The sequence below is a fragment of the Chlorocebus sabaeus genome, chromosome 21 (genome assembly GCF_047675955.1).
Source record: "Chlorocebus sabaeus isolate Y175 chromosome 21, mChlSab1.0.hap1, whole genome shotgun sequence".
In the NCBI taxonomy this organism is placed as follows: domain Eukaryota; kingdom Metazoa; phylum Chordata; class Mammalia; order Primates; family Cercopithecidae; genus Chlorocebus; species Chlorocebus sabaeus.
In genome coordinates, this window is record NC_132924.1 from 25,419,005 (window position 1) to 25,432,753 (window position 13,749).

A 13,749-nucleotide genomic window follows, 5' to 3' on the forward strand; every position below is an offset into this window, starting at 1 on the left:
TTACCCTAGACTCTATGACTCCTGGAATTTAAAAACTAATATTTAGATCAGAGTTTCTCTACCTTGATACTATTGACATTTTGAAATGAATATTTCTTTGTTGTAGGAGATTGTCCTATGCAGTGAAGGATGTTTAGCAGCATCCCTGGCCTTTACCTGCTAGATGCCAGTAGCCTCTCCCCGGTTGTGACAACCAAAATGTCTCTAGACATTGCCAAATGTTCCCTGGAGGGTAAAATCGCCTTCTGTTAGGAACCAGTGGTTTAGGGTCTTTCCTGTTATATTTTCATGTCTGCAGTAATCTCATATTTGAATGGTCCCAGAACTACAAGTACATATTTATTCAGAATGGTTGCAGAATTGCATGTTTAGGGTCATTTATTTATTCACTTGTTTATTCAGTGAACATTTATTGACAGGAGTTGTGCTGGAGTCTTGTTCAGATGAGATGTATTTAAGACAAACTTCATCAGTTTAGAATTGAGTCTGAAAACCCTTAAGGGTCTACTTGAAATCTCCTCATCTGTTTCTCTTCACATTGCTTTCTTCCTCATCTAAACTATAGGTTATTGTTTGAGTCTTTTGTTTTTCATGTTTAATTATATACTACATTTTATTATTGTTGAAATCTTCATAGGAATGCCTTGTCTTCAGAGCCAGATTAGAAGCTGGTTATTGGTAAGAACAATGTGTTTATACAGTTGTTTATCAGAGCCATGTGCTGAATCAGTAGTATTCTACGTATTTGTTGAATGAAAGAATGCAGATCAACACAGTTTTAAAGTAGTGAATGCTCAACAGTATATCCAGTGATTCTTACCTGTTTAAAGCACTTGTGAGTTCTAAAAACAAAGCTGCCCTCTCCTTCACTTGCCATTTGATATATTAATACCTTTGTAATAGTTCTTAAAATTTGCTTTTCTAACTTGCCAAGAAAAAAAGGCTTGTTTTTCTTTAACCTTAACATACAGCTTAGAATTATGAAGAAAATCAACCAGTTATTCATACTAAGTGACATTACTAAAACATGCTTGAAGATGCCATCTGTTTAATCTTAACAGTGGTTTTTGAGTAAATAAGGCTTTGTTGTTTTTCTTTTACTGATAGCTACCTTTTATATATTTCCAAATTTCAAGATTGTGTTACCTTTGAAAGTGCCTTGGATTTTACTTTATTACTGAAAATACTATTTTAAAATATATGCTTTCTATGAAATCCACATTCTTTTTTTTTTTTTTTTTTTTTTCTTTCTTTGAGATAAGGTCTCATTCTGTCACCCAGGCTGGAGTACAGTGGCACAATCTCAGCTCACAACAACCTCTGCCTCCCGGGTTCAGGCAGTTCTCATGCCTCAGCCTCCTGAGTAGCTGGGATTACAGGGGCACACCACTATACCTGGCTAATTTTTGTATTTTTTGGTAGAGACAGGGTTTCACCATGTCGGCCAGGCTGGTCTCCAGCTCCTGCTCAAGTGATCTGCCTGCCTCGACCTCCCAAAATGCTGAGATTACAGGCGTGAGCCACTGTGCCCAGTCGAAATCTACATTCTTTTGTAGAATCAAGTATTCAGATTATTTATGTATATTATCTCACATATTAGACTTTGATCATCTAAATGGTTTGAAGCTAAGGATTTTTATAGATAATTTAACTTATATATACTCATAGAGAAGAGAAATGACAGTATCTAGCATGACCAAAGTTTAGTAATATATCCTTTTAATATTTAAAATGTTTTTTTCTAATGATTATTGCAAAATTATGAAGTTTAAAGAATCTTCAGAATACCTTTCCTAATAGACAATTTGCTTCATCTGGTATCTTTGTTATTTCTTTTGTTTTGATTTTGTTTATTAACACAGAAAAGCTTCACTGGCCTGAGCAAGAACTTGCTAAGAAGTCTATTCTAAATGCAGAAGATTCATTGATCATTGACAGCAAAAGAAGCATTTCACATTTATCCTCGGGAGTGCTAAAAGACATTTTCACAACTGGAACCAGTAGTTACAATGTCCTACTACAGAGCAAGGAGGAAAAAAAGTATCATTCACAAAAACAGTCTTCCTCCACCTACTCCAAAAGATGTAGAAAACCCAGCAAATCTCCTAACACTTCTCGTAGCAAAGATCCTCGCAGGATGAAAGCCCTGGTGCCTGTGACAAGCAGTGGTACTTGGTACTGCCTGGAAAGGCGGCCTGCTGTTTTTGTCACTAGTTCAGTGTCGAGTCCTGTGAAGTTTACACATGATATCTCTGTTACAGGGAACGGCATAGTACTGCCACCTAAACCCAAAAGCAAGGTCAAGTGGTGCCATTTCTCCACTCTTCCAAAGACAAAGCCACAGCCTCAGCTGTCTAGAAGCTTTGAAAAGGGAGATGACTTTTCTGGGAAGAAATTTTGTATATTGACTGCTATAAAACCCACCAACTTAGAGAAAGAAAAACTGAGATTCTTCAAATCTGACTATACCTACAATCCTCAGTTTGAGTATGCCAATCCTGCTCTGCCAACCGTATTAGCTAAGCACAGCCACGCATCTGACCGATTTCTTAAGCAGGTAAAATGCTATTTCAATAGTGGTAGTTCATTTATATGTACTAAAACAATTATCTATGATCTTATAAGCAAAAACAAAGACATTTTAAAATATTCAAATTATTTCTTTTTTTTTTTTAATTCAAATTATTTCTATGTTATGGTTAATTCCCACTTAGGACATGTAAATATGTGACAAGATGAGTATCACCTGTATATAAACTACATTGCTCTCATCAAAATTTATAATCTGTTATATAGACTCTCTGTGACAGGAAGCAATTATATTAGGAAAACAGCTTCAGATTCTGGTTCTAAGCTTTCATGTGGGAGTTACAAACTTGTGGCCAATTTAGCCGCCTACAGACAAGTGTTGGGTAGCCCACATTACGTTTTTGTTTTCTAATTGATTTATTTTTTGTTTTTTGGTTTTTTTTGAGACAGATTCTTGCTCCATGCCCAGGCTGGGGTATAGTGGCGCGATCTTGGCTCACTGCAGTCTCTGCGTCGTGGGTTCAAGCGATTCTTGTGTCTCAGCTTCCTCAGTAGCTGGGACTACAGGCCCCCCCCCACCATGCCCAGCTAATTTTTAGTGAAGATGGGGTTTCACCATTTTGGCCAGGCTAGTCTCGAACTCCTGACCTCCAGTGATTTGCCCGCCTTGGCCTCTCAAAGTGTTAGGGTTACAGGTGTGAGCCACCATCCCTGGCCTCTAATTGATTTTTTAATGTCTTAGATGGAGCATACAATCCCTGGTTCTTCCTATTGTGTTAAATTCCTGGCTGGCTTAGGCTCCAGTAAGTAGTTTGGGAACTGAAGCTTGATTCTTGTCCATGAGCTTGTTAATGCTTCACTGAAATTGTTAATCATCATCAAATAAATATTTAAGCATTTATTGAAAGATAAAAAAATGGGATTTTCAAAATTATCTTCAAGGTTAGCAAATTATGATGTGAATGATATGAATAATACTTTTAAATTGCTCACTTTAAGTCCTTAGCAGTGTTGTGTTTTACAGTGCTATAATACATTTCAGAACCTCATTTAAGTATTTAAGAAGAAATTAGCTAATGTTTATCTGCAGGGCATAGTTTTGAGATAATAAAGGCCGACAATATTTGGTCAAATTAACTTTGTTCAGGTTCTTATATTAGCTTCAATGTGGCATTGTCAGTGACTGAAAGTCTGTTTATAGGATAGGTAAAACTGCATGGTTCCTCTCTCCTGTGGTGCATGTCCTATTTTACCATTTTTGCTGATAATAGTTATTTGGTCTCGCGGCCAGCAGATATTTGGCTGTTTATTATAGATAACATGGAATCTGGCCAGTCTTTTGAAGCCATTATGTAAAACTTAATTATGTAAAGCCATTATGTAAAGATTAAAATAATTTTAATCATGGTATTTACTTTACTTTATTAGGATCTCTTTTTACTGCTTCTGTATTCTTTAATGAGTATTTGCTTTTTTAAAAATGTGCTGAGATTGTGCTAAAAATTGTGATCCAAATTGATAAGTTACTAATATAAAGTGGCACTTTTGGATGGGAGAAGGCAGCATTAACATAGTGATTACATAATCCACTCTTAGGCTCTACTACTTCTACATTGTAAAATGGAGTGAAGAAAATACCTGCTTTAGATTATTTTGATAATTAAATGAGAGCATGCTTAGTGCATATATTGCAGTTATCATCGTGCTTGACACCTAAAAAGCACTAATAAAGAGGTTAGCTGTTATTTTTATTTCTATTTGGCAGTCATTCTTACATGTGATTTTTTTGTGTGTGTGGAAATTGCAGTTGATTGAACAAGGCTTTCACAAATATAAATTTTACAATGATAAAAATCCTATTTGCATTTTCCCCCTGATGCTGAAAGAGATGGCTGAGAGTTATTTACCAGTATTCCTTAATTTGGAGACCTACCCCACCCCTGCCTGTTGGGAAGGATATTTCCAACCATTAGATTAAAAATAATGCTCTTTGATTTCTCTGGAAGGCAGTTTGGGAGCCTCAGCAGCCCCATAGATTGAGAATTGACACTGCTTGGCCTGTGGCTTTGCAATTTTAATTTTGACCCAATTCCAGCTTTAGGAGATTAATCCTACACTTGAATTACTTGAGACTTCTAAGCAGCACTAGCAATCTTAGCTGACTTGTACTGCAGATGCCACCATTTGGGAGCACATTCTCAATAAATGCCAAGTCTACTGTTTAAAACACTTTAATCAAAGAAATACATGGTACAAGACCTCTGGGAAAATATACTTAAATTCTTATTTAGCTACCAAATGAATAATGACATGATATCATACATCCATCTCCTCCTTAGATAAAGCAGCAGCTTCAAGGCTGGTCTCTGGGACTCAGAAACATGATACCCAAAGGGGCCAGAATGGTCAAGTAGCCCCATGGTCTCTGGATGCTACCTTTGAGGCCTTGCCAACCGCCAGCTGACAGTCTCTTGAGTTTCACAATCTGGATCTTGGTAAAGCAGGCAATCTGTATTGTTTTGCAGGATGATTGTGGTCCTCTTAAGTGCACAGATTGGCGGAATGATGCTAGACTTTCACGCACAGATAAGTCTGCCACAGTGGAACCGAGGCAGTACTCATGCTCTGTTTTCCCCATCATTGTCAAGGAGTTCCAGGCCTCAAGTTTTTTGGTCTAGGCAGTGTGTCCCTAGGGAGGCACTGAGACCACTGAGGTGATACAGGGCAAACAGCAGGCTGCAGGACTAGAATATAATTCTAGGTGGAGCCTGCTGAGCCCTGCCTTGCTGCATGTTGGCAGCCATGGTAGCCTCAGCTTCCTGACTATCTTAGATATGTTTAAACTTGACAGAAACTCAAGATGTCTGTTTTCTGTGGCTTTGGACCTTTGCAGAAAAGAGCACAGTGCTTCGTAGGTGCTAAGGAAGGGCTCTGGAATTAGAGCCTGCAGAAAGCTACTTGGGGTCAGGTGCATCCTCATCAGTGGGTCAGAAGTAGATTCTTAGTGTGCTCTTGAGCAGTAAATAGTTCAGATAAAATCTGTATGTTATCTTAAGTTCATGTGAGTTTTGTATCATACTTCATATTGTATCTTTATTCTAATAAAGAAAAATGTAAATTGCCTATCTTCAAGTAAAATGGATACTTTAAGAATAAACAAGGAGGCTGGGTATGGTGGCTGACACCTGTAATCCCAGCACTTTGGGAATCTGAGGCAGGTGGATCACTTGAGGTCAGGAGTTCGAGACTAGCCTGACCAACATGGTGAAACCCCGTCTCTGCTAAAAATACAAAAAATTAGCTGGGTGTGGTGGCAGGCACCTGTAGTCCCAGCTACTTGGGAGGCTAAGGCAGGAGAATCGCTTGAACCTGGGAGGTGGAGGTTACAGTGAGCCGAGATCACGCCACTCACTCCAGTCTTGGTGATAGAGTGAGACACTGTCTCAAAAAAAAAAGGCATAAACAGGGAGTATCTTCCTATGATTCTGGCAACCTCTCTATTCTCCTGCAAGGTGAAAAATAGAAAGTACTAAAGCTTTGCCAACAAAAAACAACTGTTTTCTTGAACAGCTTACTCTCAGAAGATTACATATTAACAATTACCTGTAAAATTAGCCCTGTCACCAAAAGACCTGTAGCATCTTTTTTTGAGACAGGGTCTTGCTGTGTTGCCCAGGTTGGAGAGCAGGGGTGTGATCATAACTCACTGTAGCCTTGAACTGCTGGACGCAAGCGATCCTCCCCATTTAGCCCCCAGCCCCAGTAGCTGGGACTCACAGGCACGCACCAGCACAGAGGCTAGTTTTTTAAAACTTTTTGGATAGGTGGGAGGTCTCACTATGCTGCCTTGGCTGGTCTCTTGAGCTCAAGTGATCCTCTGGCTTTGGCCTCCCAAAGTGCTAAGATTACAGGTATGAGCCACTGTGCCCGGCCTGACCTGTAGCATCTTGAGGGGAAAGCATAGACAAGGCACCTTCTGGGAAGAAAAACAGCAATCAGGAAAAGCCAGAACACTGTATGTCTCAGAGCAAGCAGAGGTTCTGATCAGAACAGTCATAATTTACTAACTACAAACATACTTTTTTTTTTTTTTTGAGATGGAGTCTCACTCTGTTGCCCAGGCTAGAGTGGCCATCTCCACTCACTGCAGCCTCCACCTCCCAGGTTCAACCAATTCTCCTGCCTTAGCCTCCCGAGTAGCTGGGATTAGAGGCACCTGCTACAACACCAGGATAATTTTTGTATTTTTAGTAGAGATGATGTTTCACCTCATCTGTTGGCCAGGCCAATCTTGAACTCCTGGCCTCAAGTGATCCACCCACCTCGACCTCCCAAAGTATTGCGATTATAGGTGTGAGCCATTGTACCTGGCCCATACTTTCTAATAATACAACATTAAGAGTGATATATCTTGATTTATTATAAAAAGACATATCCATGAGTGAAGCAGTATGGTTGCAGTAAGAGTTGAAAAAGAAAGCTGCAAGAAAAGTTCATTTTTTTTTTTTTTAATTTTTAAGATGGAATCTCACTCTGTTGCCCAGGCTGGAGTGCAGTGGGGCAATTTCAGTTCACTGCAACCTCCGCTGCCTAAGTTCAAGTGATTCTCCTGCTTGGTCCTCCCAAGTAGCTGGGATTACAGGCATGCGCTGCCATGCCCGGCTATTTTTTTGTATTTTTAGTAGAGACAGGGTTTCGCCATGTTGGCCAGGCTGGTCTCAAACTCCTGACCTCAGGTGATCCACCCTCCTCAGCCTCCCAAAGTGCTGGGATTATACGCATGAGCCACTGCGCCTGGCAAAAAGTTTATTTTTCAAAAAGTGTTCGATGTTTCTCAAAAAAGGCATTTTCATAACAACCATATAATTTAAGAGTTAGTGTATCATTTGATATTGATAGATGTCTATTTGAGTGGAAAAACTATTCTCCTTGTGTTATTGTAACTTAATTTTTTTTTTTTTTTAAACAGAATCTCCCTTTGTCACCCAGGCTGGAGTACAGTGGTGCGAACATGGCTCACTGCAGCCTTGACCTCCTGGGCACAAGCAATCCTCCCACCTCAGCCCCCTAAGTAGCTAGAACTATAGGCATGTGCCACCATGCCTGGCTAATTTTTGTATTTTTTGTGCAGACGAGATTTTACCACATTGCCGGGGCTGGTTCCAAACTCCTGAGCTCATGCAGTCCACCTGCCTCAGCCTCCCAGAGTGCTGGGATTACAGGCATGAGCCACCATACCTGGCCCTAAATTTTTTACTACTTAAATTTAGTGGAAGTTAATAGTTCTGTGCTGTCAAGAGTAACTTAGTAGAGTTATTGGAAACCTCAGAGATATTTAAAATAGAGGTTTCATTCTTGTTTGGCAGTCATTCTGCCAAAATAGAGAAAAGGAAAGGACTGTGATTCTGACAACCCCTTTTTCCCTGCACTAGAGCAACATAGCACACAACACTGTGGCATAGCAGTGCATTTGCATTTATAGACTTCATATTTTATTTATTTATTTATTTATTTATTTATTTATTTATTTATTTATGAGACAGTCTTGCTCTGTCACCCAGGCTGGAGTGCAATGATGCAGTCTCGGCTCACTGCAGTCTCTACCTCCCAGGTTCAAGTGATTCTCCTGCCTCAGCCTCCCGAGTAGCTGAGACTATAGGCACGCGCTACCATGCCCAGCTAATTTTTGTACTTTTAGTAGAGACAGGGTTTCACCATGTTTGCCAGACTGGTCTTGAACCCCTGCCCTCAGGTGATCCGCCCACCTTGGCCTCCCAAATGCTGGGATTACAGGCGTGAGCTACCACACCCAGCCAGAGTTCAGATTTTAAAAGTAAGTATCTATGTGGACCAACTTCATAGTTGTTAGGAAATAAATTCTGATTTTCATCTTCCTCGGTTAGCAAACTATATAGTCATCGTATATGAGTTCACGAATTCGGATGCCTATAGGATCTGGGCAAAAATCGTAAATGAAACTGGCTGGGTATAGTAGTAAATTGGAAATCAGAGAGCAGTTATTTTGTTTGAGCCACAGTTTGGAACCAGTATCTACAAGATTTTCAAGGGAAGGTAGAAACCTGAATTTTATAGGAAGTCTTCTAGTTTGTAAACATTGATACCAAGTCAGTTAAAACACAGGCTGAGGTCAGGCTTGGTGGCTCATGGCTATAATTCCAGCACTTTGGGAGGCCAAGGCAGGTGGATTGCTTGAGGCCAGGAGTTTGAGACCAGCCTGGCCAGCATAGTGAAACCCTGTCTCTACTAAAAATACAAAAATTAGCTGGACATGGTGGCGCATGCCTGTAATCCTAGCTACTTGGGAGGCTGACATGAGGATTGAGAGAATTGCTTGAACCCGGGAAGCGGAGGTTGCAGTGAGCCAAGATCACGCCATTGCACTACAGCCTGGGTGACAGAGTTTCTGAGACTCTGTCTGAAAAAAAAAAAAGAAAGAAACACACTCCGTCCAGACCCATGAAGACCTCTCTGTGGGCCACATTTTCCCCTTGGATTACCATTTTGCTACCTCTGATTCACCAGCTCTATTTAACATAGGCTCCATTTTATTAGAATCAATGATTAGTATGGCAAAGATTACATCTGATCCTCTGAAAACAGTCTTTTGATTTTAGCGTTTATAGTGTGAATGGAATAGGCAATTCATTGTTATATTAAAACACATACATAATAGGTACATATATAATATTACCTTATTGTGCTTTAAAACAAGTCAAATGTTCATTTTTCTTTTTTGATAGAAAAAATTTAATTGGAAATAAATTGCCTTCACTAATAGGATGTCTTGATGTAAAATTTCTTTAAAGCTAAGTTATAATTGTACTAGTATTAAAATATTATTTTATCTTGGTAGACCTCAAGTTGTCAAAACAATGAAGGGGAGGAAAAAGTAAGCCTTCTTTAAATTATATCTTTTCCTAGGTGACATGATATTCTGTTTAGCAAATCACAAACCTTTCACAGATACACTGAAGTTATAAGGTTTTTAAAATTTTGAGTTTAGTATGTTCCATAGTAGCCTTGTGTATTAGATCGGAGAACAGGTTATTTCTTAACATAAATAGCAAGAAAGATTTTGTTTACGGATCAGTGATGGAAACTCCCCAGTCAGATTGTATGTCCTTGGAAGAAGGTTTGACCTTGATGACTCATTGAAAGGCTTTTTTGATTTGCCTTTGAAAACTTGATTAACATGTACATTCTCAGGTTCTTACCTTAACAGAGTCTTTTCAACAAAACAGGTTGAATTATCTGGTTTTTCCCTTGTAGGTGGTGAAAGAATAGTCTGCGGTATTAAGCCATGTATAAATACCTTATCCAGTAGCAGTTACCCTCTTATTTTCCCACTCACCCTTTTATACATCCAGAATACCCCCAGCCCTGATAACACAGACATTCAGCCGAGAATACAAGAGGAGTGTAAGGTGCGGGGTGGGTGTGTGGAGGCAAGGAGGGTCAGGTAAGTTGCAGGTGACAACTTAATTCTTTGCCTGGCTGTGTCATTCATTGAAGGTAGAGTCAGTGTCTGAGATGTATTTATTTTCTAGATTCTGCATAGGTAAAATATAATATTTTGAAATATTTTGGTTTGTTTCTTTTCATTATAATCTGGTCCGAGTCTGCAGTTCACGTTACAGAAAACTGGATTGTTGGTAAAAGTACTTTTGCTCCCTTCTGTCTCTCCCCTGCTCTCCACACTGCTGTCAGTGTCTCTCTAAGATGCAAATTTGATCATCTCACCTCTTCAAAAAAACTTCAGGGCTCCTCATAATTTAGGATAAAGTTCAAAATCTTTGTCATGGCCTGCAAGGCCTTATACCAAGGTCAACTGTATTCACCCATAGCATCTCACGTAAATATCTGTCACAGCATTTATCCACTGTTACCATCCTTCAGTTTCTTGTTTATCTTTACCCATAGACCAACTTCCTTGAGAGAAGTGTGTTTTTCTTTGTTTTTCTCATTTCAGCTATTCCCAGAATTGAGTGCAGTTCCTGGCACTGAATAAAGAAGTTTCCCAGTGCCTGTCCATCCCAGGAACCCTGCAGTCTTGTCAAACTAAGCTCTGTTTCACTTTCTTTAGTTTCTATATGCTTATAACAGTAATAGCCCCGTTTGCATGGAATATCCCCTATTTCCTCTGATCCCTTACTTCTATTTCCCTTTTTTCAGTGATCTCACAATACCTTATTTATAATTCCATCAAAGTATTACTACATTGGATCTGTTTATATGTCATCTCTGCCAGTCTAATAGTACAACAGGGACTTAGATTCTAAAATATAAAACTGCATAAAAGTGACAGTGATTGGCACATAGAAGGTGAGGAATAGCTTGATAAATGAATGGTCCTTTTTGCTGGTATGTTAAAAATGTAGTGAAATACTTTACAAACAGTGGATCCAAATTTGTTACCCAGGGGTCAAGTTCAGCCTACATATATGTTTTGTTTGGCCAGCACAGTGTTTTATAAAACATTGGAATGTAAATATGCTCTTCTTTTACCTCTTCCAGATGTCTTATAATCAGTAGCTTTACACAGTGATTACTGCTTACAGCTGAAGGAATTTTAGTGTGTGACTACTGCTGTCCCATTAGTCTGTGGCTACAATACCTTAAATGGAGGCCTAATCATCTGATTGAGTAATCACAAATCTTTATATACCTAATTTGCTACCAGGAAGTAATAACCAGCATTGAAAAACTCATTTAGTGTCTTGCTTTTCATTCTGAGAAGCTTGAAGAGCCAGAATATGTATATGTGTACATATATATCCCATGCTTATCTGAAGTAACCATTTTCGGACTGTTCTGAGGAACACCACCTAAGCAAAGGAAGCCATACATGTTGGAAGACATAGAATATTATATTCATCTCTAACATTCACCACACATAATATCATAATAAAAGCTTAGAAGAGTCTTTTGTTTGATATTTTCCAAACTAATTAGACCTTGAAACCTTTAAAAAACAGTATCTTGTTGACTGCTTTCCCTCAAGAAAGTTTGGAAAACACTGACTTAAAGAAAAGGACTGTCTGAGATCCTAGGGATTATTCTGTATTTGGGAGGGAAAGGTTTTAGATTCTAGAATTTTCTGAAAAGGAGAGGAATGAAGGGAGAGTTGGAATGGTATATTAACTAGTAAGGCAGGAAAAACATAACCTTGAGTAAAAAGTTGGAGGGCAAACCAATTACCTTAAATTCTGAAATTAAAACCCAGTGATCTTCTGAAATTAAAACCCAATGATCTTCTGTTAAAATTTAAGTACTTTCTACAGTCATGTGGGAAATAAGCACGTTCACAGCCCCTCCACGCTCTCATTTTGTCTTCACAACTCTGTGAGGTAAATAGGGCAGAGATTTTAATCTCCCTTTTGCCAGTGAAGAACCTAAATCTGAGAAAGGTACAATGACAAATCTAAGAGCACACAGTCAGCAAATGATGGGGCCCCAATGTAAAACCAGGTCTTCTGACTTCTAGTCTTTCCACAGCATCATCCTACCCCCATCATATTGGTGTCCTCATTGTATGTAGTTTTTCATTGAGTGAAAACTGCAGTTGAGAAGGGAGATAGTTTTTTAGCACGTAACTGATGGTCAGGTTTCCACATTGCTAAACAGTAAACAAAATCAGCAAGTAAACCAAAAGTTTGTCATTAAACAAAATATTGAGATTTTTCAGAAATTTTATTATCCAAGACAGTGTTGAAAATTTTATATAGAGAACATTTTTTTTTTCTGGATTAGTGATTTCAATGTTAAATTATGCTATTTGATTACTCTTCCCTTTAAAAAAAAATAGCTTTAATAAGATACAATTCACATGTCATACAGTTCACCCATTTAAAGTATGCAGTTCTCCTGCAATGTAAAACTAAACTAAAAACAATTATAAACAATAAAAATAGACCGGACATGGTGGCTCAGGCCTGTAATGCCAGCACTTTGCGGGGCCAAGGTGGGTGGATCATGAGGTCAGGAGTTCGAGACCAGCCTGACCAACATGGTGAAACCCCGTCTCTACCAAAAATATAAAAATTAGTCGGGTGTGGTGGCAGGTACCTATAATCCTAGCTACTCAGGAGGCTGAGGCAGGAGAATCGCTTGAACCCAGGAGGCAGAGGTTGCAGTAATCTGAGATCGTGCCACTGCACTCCAGCCCGGGTAACAGAGCGAGACTCTGTCTCAAAAAAATAAAATAAATAAAAATAAAGAGAGTACAGTTCAGTGGTTTTTAATTTATTTAGAGTTGTGCAGCTGTAACCACTAATTCTAGAACATTTCATCACCTCAAAAAGAAACACTGTACCCATTAGCAATCGTTCCCCATTTCTTACCAACCTTTCAGCCCTAGGCAACCACCAGTCTACTTTCTGACTTTCTGGATTTGCCTGCTCTGGACATTCGATATAAATGGAATCATACAATACTTTGTGGTCCTTTATGACTGGCTTCTTTCACTTACCATAATGTTTTCAAAGTTTATCTGTGCTGTGTTCTAGCATGCATCAGCACTTTTTATTGCTGAATAATATTCCATGTATGGATATACTACATTCTATTTTTTTTTAATCATTTGATAGACATTTGGCTTGTTTCTACTTTTTGGCTGTTAATAATGCTTTATGAACTTTTGTGTACACATTTTTTATGGAAAAATGTTTTCAGTTATCTTGGGTCCACATCTAGTAGTGGAATTGTTAGTACATATAATTACTCTATGTTTAACCTTTTAAGGAACTGCCAGACTATTTTTCAGAGTGATTATACCATTTTACTTTCTCACCAGCAGCATGTGAGCGTTTCAGTTTCTCCGTATTCTCATCAACCCTTTTTTTTTCTATAGACATCCCAGTGGGAGTGAAGTGGTATCTCATTGTGCTTTTGATTTGCAATTCCCTGATGGTTAATAATGGCCATTTGCATATCTTCTTTGGAAAATTGCCTATTTCAGATCCTTTGCCAATTTTTCAGTTGTTATTATTGAGTTGCAGGAGTTCTTTATATATTTTAGATATCAGATATGAAATTTGCAAACATTTTTTCCTATTCTTCAGGTCACTTTTTATTTTTATGATAGTATCCTTTGAAGCACAATTTTGATGAAGTCCAGGTTATCTTTTTGTTGTTTGTGCTTTTGGTGTCATATCTAAGAGCCCATTGCCTAATCCAGGGTCATGAAGATGTATGCCTATG

At 38.7% G+C, this 13,749-nt stretch overlaps 1 protein-coding gene across 6 annotated transcripts in view; it reads left to right on the plus strand.

The window, feature by feature from the left end:
• The window catches only part of MATCAP2 (microtubule associated tyrosine carboxypeptidase 2), a 72,062-nt gene that overhangs the window by 31,975 nt on the left and 26,338 nt on the right, over window positions 1–13,749 (plus strand). For 4 of the 6 annotated variants that reach the window (XM_073008966.1, XM_007981607.3, XM_007981609.3 and 1 more), the window contains one exon: window positions 1,863–2,557. The exons of 1 other annotated variant lie outside the window; for it this stretch is intronic. In XM_073008966.1, the coding sequence (XP_072865067.1) occupies window positions 1,863–2,557 (695 nt within the window). The remainder of the gene's footprint in view (window positions 1–1,862; window positions 2,558–13,749) is intronic. One more of the 6 variants, XM_007981612.3, reaches the window with a different exon arrangement.